At 40.1% G+C, this 8,491-nt stretch overlaps 1 protein-coding gene and 1 non-coding gene across 2 annotated transcripts; both read right to left on the reverse strand.

Annotated features, from left to right (window-relative positions):
- Nucleotides 1-1,897: 1,897 nt before the first annotated feature.
- atp6v0ca (ATPase H+ transporting V0 subunit ca) lies at nucleotides 1,898-5,404 on the reverse strand. The gene is made up of 3 exons (XM_053614942.1): nucleotides 5,140-5,404; nucleotides 3,817-4,000; nucleotides 1,898-3,021 (listed from the first exon to the last, which is right to left on the reverse strand). The coding sequence occupies exons 1-3, from the start codon at nucleotides 5,210-5,212 to the stop codon at nucleotides 2,817-2,819; spliced, it is 462 nt and encodes a 153-aa protein (XP_053470917.1). The 5' UTR covers nucleotides 5,213-5,404; the 3' UTR covers nucleotides 1,898-2,816.
- A 3,015-nt stretch (nucleotides 5,405-8,419) lies between these two features.
- On the reverse strand, nucleotides 8,420-8,491 carry trnac-gca (transfer RNA cysteine (anticodon GCA)). The gene has a single exon. It is a non-coding gene; the product is annotated as a tRNA-Cys (tRNA).

The following is an 8,491-nucleotide window of genomic DNA, read 5'->3' on the forward strand; positions in this document are numbered from 1 at the left end:
AAATGAAAAATTGACTGCCTCTGCTAGAAAGCTTAAAATGGGCCATAGTTGGATCTTCCAGCAGGACAATGATCCAAAACATGCATCAAAATCAACACAAAAATGGATTACTGACCACAAAGTCAAGGTCCTGCCATGGCCATCCCAGCCCCCTGACCTGAAACTCATAGAAAACCTGTCGGGTGAACTGAAGAGGAGAGTCCACCAGCGTATACCTCGAAATCTGGAGAGATTCTGTATGGAGGAACGGTCTCGGATCCCCTTCCATGTATTCTCCAACCTCATCAGGCATTATAGGAGAAGACTCAAAGCTGTTATCTTGGCAAAGGGAGGTATCACAAAGTATTGACTAAAAGGGTGCCAATAATTGGTGCACACCTATATTTAATAAATATATATACTTTTGGATAGGTACTCTTTTGGATAGGTACCCACCTCTTCCGTGAGCATTTAACTAACCCGTAAAACGCCAACCCCACGTTATCCGTTAAAAAAAAAATCCTTACTCTGGCTCTTACACTGCTACTCTGTGCACCTTGCTTTTCTACAACTCAATTAAAAGATCTTGTATAGTAGCACTATTTGTATTGTTCTCAGCTTGATATATCGCTTTGCTTGTATTTCCTCATTTGTAAGTCGCTTTGGATAAAAGCATCTGCTAAATGAATAAATGAAAATGTAACTCCAGGATCAGAGTTGGGAATCTGTGGTCTAGGAGTTTTTTTGGTAGTCCCTGGCTTGCAGTCATTTGTGCATTCCCTGAATGGTAGTGGTAGCACAATGATTATGATTTTGGACTACAAAGTGGAAGATAATGAGTTCAAACCCCAGCGATCAGGGCTCTTTGAAGGCCACTCAAGTTCTTCCACTTTAACCTTGGCAAACCATGTCTTCAGGGGTCTCACTTTGTGCACATTGGAGTTGTCATGCTGGAATATGTTTGGGCCTCTTAATTCCAGTGGAGGGAAACTAATGATGCAGCATACAGAGACATCCTATCCAATTCTGTGCTTCCAATTTTGTGGCAACAGTTTGGGTAAGACCCACATCTGTGTGACGGTCAGGTGTCCACAAACCACTGGCCATATAGATTATGCTCTAGCAGCTCCAATTGCCCAACACCTTACTAAGACAGCTTGTGCTGTTTCACTATTGCTTTCACTTTCATTTGTGTAGAGGTGCCCATGAAGAGTTGACACAAAGTTTAATTGAGGAACTTGGACTGGGGTTTTGAATGGCTTCTGCTTTGCACTAGACAGCCACCAAGGACACTGGGTAGAAGTGGCTAAATAATATTAATAGACATGGAGGTGGTGGGAAGCTCAGTCAATAGTTGGAAAAGGATTGGAATATATATATATATATATATATATATATATATATATATATATATATATATATATATATATATATATACATACATACATATACACACACACACACACACATCTTTTGTTTTAAAAAATAGGGAAGAAGTAAACACAAACACAGTATTCCTCTTTGCTGATTTACTAAGTCACTAAGCCATAGAACACTAAGCTGAAACAAAGCTGCAGATGTAGTGGGGGTGCAGAATTGGGTAAGAGTTCAGTGAGGAACAAACTCTGACAGATGGTAACCTACAGTATGTACTAATTTCTCATCCAGCACATTCTCTCTTTTTTCCCCCCTACCATTATTTTTTCACTTGGCATGTTTGGCAAGAATGTAAAAAATGTAAAGCTCAGCTTCTGCAGTATTAAGCATAAGATAACAGCTATACAACATCCTCACATTCCATTGCACAAATATATAAATTGTGTTGCTCTTAAGTAGTGACTAGAGTAATAAAAAAGAAAGCATAATGCCAGACATGAAGGTGTGTGTGCAAGTAGTCAAAGCAAAGCAAAACCAGACACACAAGGAAGTTGAAGTTTTATTTGGAAACAGGACGGGCCGGGCTGGTGTGTGCCCATCAATGCAACCAGAAACAGCAGTAGCTACAGGTATAACGCTACACGTTGTTCAAAGAATGTCACCTTAGAATTAAAACATACACATTCGAACAAACATATGCGTGCATACACTCACAGACGGCACGCTCTGTAAACTTCCACACCAATAACTTTGATACAGACAACAAAATTTGCATGGTAACTGATGATTACATCCAGAGGAACTCCAAGCACAAATTACCCACAGTGCAATTCACCTACCTATACAGATATATACTTCTGATACATGTATTTATATATAGAGATCATTGGGATTTCAATAAAGACTTTCCGTTAAACAATTTCATGAACATTTCAAAATCTTCATAAATAATCAGTGAAAAATGCATTTTTTTTTTTTTTTTTTTTTTACAGTTAAGTCCTCAATATCAGCATTAATCAGCAAAATGGTCCCAAAATAAGGGTGGGGGGAAAAAAACCCTGGATGATTTGTTCTTCAAACGAGGAGAAAAAGAGACGAAATAAAAACACAAACAAACAAGTGTAGCGGTAAGGGCAGCTATCTAAACACCAACAAGACAAGATCACAAGCTACACAGTGCATTTACAAGTAGACGCACATCAGGCTACTATAATACACACAGAGAGGAGAGCTCTCTCATACATTTAATTGCCCACCAAGCACAAACACGCACGCGCACACACCTACATACTTACACACATACTTACATACACACGAACACACTCCCCTCTCTTCTGTTCATGTGGTATAGTTACTCAATGGGTTTCATTAAGTGGATGTTAGAGTTGGTATTTGTGTGTGTGTTTGTAGTGGGTGGGTGTTTGTGTCAGTATAATTATAATTATTATTATTAACGCTGTTTACTTGGTGGAGAGGATAAGGGCAACAATAAGCCCATAGAGCCCCAGCACCTCAGCAAAGATCAGGATAAGGATCATGCCAACGAACAGGCGAGGCTGCTGGGCTGTGCCTCGAACTCCTGCATCTCCTACGATCCCGATGGCAAAGCCAGCAGCAAGGCCGCTCAGACCCACACTCAGTCCAGCGCCCAGGTGAAGAAAACTCCTGCACAGAGATAGAGAAAAAAAATATATAAATATATATAAAAAAAAGGTCCAACTGTCAACTAGCTCAGTTAGATATACAATCAAGATGTAATTGATCGTAAATTCAAAGTAGGGCCCACCAACATCAGGATACAACGCGGTAGTGTGAAAACATAAAACATTACATCATAACTTGTTTAATGCATTTTACAACATTAAAAAAATGTCACACTGTGTCCAGCAACGCAAAGACAGTAACATTCATGTACTGCTACATAGAGACACATTTGTGTAATATGTGAAGATCAAAATAAGATTACATCCAATTGCACTAAATTAATTCCAACAGGAAATGAAAGACTGCTACACTGGCACACAGAAAAATGACAAGTGAAAGACAGATGTGCACTATTCCAGTCGAGCCAACATAGAGTAGTGATTAGCTTGATCAAATACACCTATTAAACTGGCAATTAATTTGTGTCTTTGAGCTCGTCGTGTACTCATTAGTGCTTGAAGACATGAGCTGTTCAAAACTCAGATGCGAGATGTGGACTGTAGCTTAGTCATGCTCCCCATCACACCCTCGTATTACAGAGTGACATGGCAATTCTTTTGGTTTGACTTTAAAAAACACACACACTCCAAAAATACCTTGTCCAACATTGTGGTAAACATTATCATAAAAATGCATCCCATATACAGTAACAAAGATTAACAGAGCACATGAGGGTCTAGTGATCAAGCCGAATTTTATAAACATGCATATAAAAGAAGGACAGAAAACGAGCATACCAACATGTTTATGACTTACTTGTAGAGAGGGACAGTTGCTGAAATGTTGTTGGCGATGAGTACGGCCACCACCAAACCGTAGATGGCGATGATACCCGCCATGACCACGGGGATGATGGACTTCATGATCAGCTCCGGCCTCATCACCGACATGGCAGCAATGCCTGTGCCGCTCTTGGCCGTGCCATACGCGGCCCCAAGTGCTGAAGACAGAGAATGCAAAAACATGAGTGAAGCAGTGTGAGCGACCCGAGAACAAGGCAGAAACAGAGCATACTGGGATGGATGTGGAGGAGGTCACGCCACCATAAAGTTGTGTGCGGGCGAGTTTTCTTGCTGAACTAGAACAAAGACCTGACTAACGAACATCGTTCGAACACCTAGTTGTAAAATGTCTCTCTGCATCGCCAATCTTTTAGGCACACCCACACCCACAGACATTACTCCACGGAGCTGCATTAAAGGTGTAAGAAACCAAGGTCAGGAGGAAGTACGAAGCAGTTGGACATCCTACGCACCAGCAGTCACGTGCAAAAACCGGTCACTTCCTCCCGGAAGAGGAAGTACAACCCCGACGTTAAACTAATCATTGTAAAAAAGACAAGATGCAATGATCAAGCTGATATTGGGGGGTGGTGGAGAATATGGACACTCCCAGGATATTCTGATTGTTATTTAGTCAGAACAGATAGCTTGTACGTGTAGGACTGTGGATTATGCTTAAATTATATAATACCATGCTATAAAATGTGCAACAAATAAAAATTGAGGTGTCGCATTGAACACTAAAAATGCACCTGCTTTGGGGTAACCAGCTAACTGATTGGTTCTGAAAATAAATAAATAAAAACAGAAATAAGCAGGTTTTTTTTTTTTCCAATTAAAAAATGTATTAACAAAATTTTTCACTGCGGTTTGGATATCAATATGCTATAAAATGTCCTCGTTCAAACAGCCACTAAGAAGGGAGCTAATGCTAGTCTGTCAGCTGGCAAGGCAAGATATAATGCTAACAATATATATTTTATATACACACAGATTGATATAAACTGTATATTTTCGGATAAACACGCTTGTTTGCTATGCGTAGTAGGATTTTTAGTATTTTGACTAAAACGACCAACCGAAATAAATAATTTAAAGGCGTCTACGTCAACCAAGACGTCATGTACCGTGATGGAAACCTTCGCTTTGCTTCCCTTCCCCCATACAGAACCGCATCAGTGCTCCAGCACATTCACGTTCCGATATTTACATTCAAAACGTCTAACCTAATCAAATACAACCGCGAATTCAACCGTGAAACCGTCTTGTGCTGAAGGTGAAACGCCGTGTCTCTTACCGCTGAAGACCATCGCTGCTGAGGCGCCCATCACTGCGAAGAATGGGGAATACTCGGGATTGCTGGAGGACATCCTTCAGGACACAAACTGGCTGCAGAGAAAAGAAAAAACGAGCCTAAGACTCCTGTCTTACAGAGATATAGCTTCCAGGAGTGACCCTGTCAGGATGCCAAAGACTCGAAAGAACCGGAGAGTCTAACAGCGAAGTCACGAATCCCTCAGAAGAGCAGCTCACCGGCGGAGAGGAAGAAAATGGCGATCCAGAGGCAGTCACATGACCAACCATGAGTGCACGAACCATTTCCGCTTTTTAGGGGAGGTCCAATAAACGCGCAATGTATTTTCCAGGTTTATACAGTGATTCATTTGTGATGTGTTGCGGATATTTTTTTGACTCACTTTAAACTATAATAAGAAGTATAACATTCTAAGGTTTTTGGACAAATATACCGTTTTTGGCCATTCCATATGTACCCCCCTTTTCCAGATATTTTAGTATGACCCATTGCAGACTTGTGCTGGGATGTGTGAACGGAGGAGAGTGCACAGCGCTGCGTTTTTTCTTTTTTAGGCCTAAATGCGAGTTTCAGGTCTGCTTGAAACTACACACAATTTACAGTTAATAACATAATTGAAAGGACAAAACCATATTTCTATGTCATTCACAAACACATACTGTTTACTTAGCCTGTCAGTCTGAAAACATGGGAGGTGTGATTATTGATCTACGCCTCAATATGTGGCACTGGGCAATTGCTATATACTTAACCATGTTATCATGTTATTCTGGAATATAATATATAGAGCACAGAAATGTTACCATAACATTAAGATTAAAATTAAAATAAGGCCATGGTTTCATGTGGCACATGCCAGTTGTATAGGAAGTGAGCAGTGAGCACTAGTCATGTGCTCTGTCTCATGATTTCACATGGAACTTCAGACTCCTGAAAGGGGGAAGTGACACCCCCCCCCAATCACACACTCACACACACTCAGACACACACACATTTAAAACTCCACAATGTGTTAAGTTGTAAAAGGTATTTTCATACTTGAGTGTAGAAATACCACTCTAGTGTAAACCAAAAGACAGAGCACAAATTGACATTTGGTGCATTAAACACATGCATTAAATTGTTGCATAATGAAAGACATGCAGTTCAAGGTCAGGCAGTCATGTGATTGCAGAGTATAGTATAGTATAGTATAATCTCAGTAAGTGTTATGTCAGTATTCTTTTACATTGTTCAAATTGTGCGACTGTGGCATGAAGGTCCTCAGTTCACTGTTCTCTGCATATACAGTACATAGTTAAGCAAGAGAAGTTGCTTGAAACTGAACTGCACAGAATTGTGCAATAGAGGGTATTTCATTAACGCAATCAAGTTCAATCCCTAGGCCACTGATTAGCAAAATCAAGTCTTCTTTTTTCTTTCTATATCATTTTCAGGATCCTGCAGTTCAGTGCCATTTACTTCTCATGGCAGCTTTTTTTTTGTCATTTCAACTAGCATTATTATATATTCAGCAAAACAAGAAACGTCCCTTTTTCAGGAGACTGTATTTAAAAAAATCATTTTGTAAAATCCAAATAAACTTTCCAGATCTTTATTGGAAAGGATTTAAACAATTTTGTACATGCACCTGTGTCCTTAAGTCCTTAAGACACGAACATTTTACAAGCGGTAGGCAATTAAGGTCACAGTTACAATAAGTTAAGACACTAAAAAGACCTCTCTGCTGACTCTGAAAAACACCAGAAGAAAGATACCTAGGATTCCTGCTCACCTGCATGAACATGCCATAGACCTGCTGCAGGGAGGCATGAGGACTGCAGATGTGGCCAGAGCAATAAACTGGAATGTCCGTAATGTAAGTTGCCTAAGACAGTGCTACAGGGAGACAGGAAGGACAGTTGATTGTTCTTGCAGTGGAAAATGACATGTAACCATGTGTCTCCCCAGACATGATCGAAAACTTGCAAATGCCTTGGAGGAAGAGTGGAGTAACATCTCATAGTAAGAACTGACAAATTTGGTGCAGTTCATGAGGATGAGATGCACTGTAGTACTTAAAGCAGCTGGTGGACACCAGATACTGACTGTTACTTTTGATATCGACCCCCCACTTTGTTCAGGGACTCGTTATTCCATTTCTGTTCATCAAATGTCTGTGAAACTTGTTCAGTTTATGTCTCAGTTGTTGAATAGTTTTATGTTAATACAAATATGTACACATGTTAAGAAATTTGCTGGAAATAAAAGCAAGTGAATGTGAGAGGGCATTTCTTTTTTTGCTGAGTATATTTTCATGTAATATATTCCTCATATAAGTTTAGTAGAATCTCACAAAATAATACACTTTATTAATTCATGGCTGCTTTATCCTGGTCAGGGGCTTGTCAGACCCTGAGCCTATTCTGGGAACTATGAGCATGAGGCAAGAATACACCCTGGGGCACAATTGCAGGGTACTGTGGTTCACACACATTGATACTAAGATAATCCTCCTACCAGCAGGCTCCAGCAGGAAACTGGAGAACCCAGAAAAAACTCCAAACAGATACTAACCTTAGCTCCAGGGGATTTTGGAGCTGTGAGGTGACAACAATGCCCTCTGCACCACTGTTCTGTCCTTTTATAGATTTGAAAGGTTTTTATTTTAGTTTCTGTTGTAGTTGTAGTACCAAATTTAGCTGATCTACAGTACTCACTCTTTTTCAGTATGGTTTTAATACCCTTTTTGATTCTTATCACAACCAGAAAATGTCAGCTGTGCATTAGGATTGATAAAATACTCAGTTGAAAAGAAATGTCACAAGTAGATAACTGATATTTGGCCAGTGTTGGGCCATCAGGTCTGACAGACTTTCAGCATCCTTTTAATCCAACTTGTAAACATTAACCCAACATTGTAGAATGAGATCCAACATAGCCACATATAAACATGGATTTTGTTGAGTTTTAGTTTTGGTCTACCTTGAATAATTTACAGGAGTACCGTAATTGCTGATGAAGTTCAGATTGTTACCAGTAGATGTCGCTGCTCTTCCTAATCAAACACCGACGGGATTACAGTAGTCATATTCCCCTGCTCTTCCTACGTGGCAGAGCTAAGCACTAAATCCTTGCCTGCTACGGCTGACAAGCTAGAACCTGCCTCAGCACTTTGTGCTTCTTTTTTTCACCAAATGTTTTCCTCTACTATCTGTAATTTTCATGGTAGTGATTATTATCAGTTTGGGCTATTGCAGATAATCAAAATATGTCGCCTTAGAAGGGGCACCCGGATTTGAACCGGGGACCTCTTGATCTGCAGTCAAATGCTCTACCACTGAGCTATACCCCC

Source organism: Ictalurus furcatus, chromosome 2 (genome assembly GCF_023375685.1).
Source record: "Ictalurus furcatus strain D&B chromosome 2, Billie_1.0, whole genome shotgun sequence".
NCBI lineage: Eukaryota > Metazoa > Chordata > Actinopteri > Siluriformes > Ictaluridae > Ictalurus > Ictalurus furcatus.

Excerpts from the sequence above, each read along its gene's own strand:
- atp6v0ca (XM_053614942.1), bottom strand. The coding sequence starts at position 5,212 with ATGTCCTCCAGCAATCCCGAGTATTCCCCATTCTTCGCAGTGATGGGC. Across the intron at positions 4,001-5,139 it reads AGCAGCGATGGTCTTCAGCG|CACTTGGGGCCGCGTATGGC; the intron begins GTAAGAGACACG and ends CTCTGTCTTCAG. Across the intron at positions 3,022-3,816 it reads GCAACTGTCCCTCTCTACAA|GAGTTTTCTTCACCTGGGCG; the intron begins GTAAGTCATAAA and ends ATCTCTGTGCAG.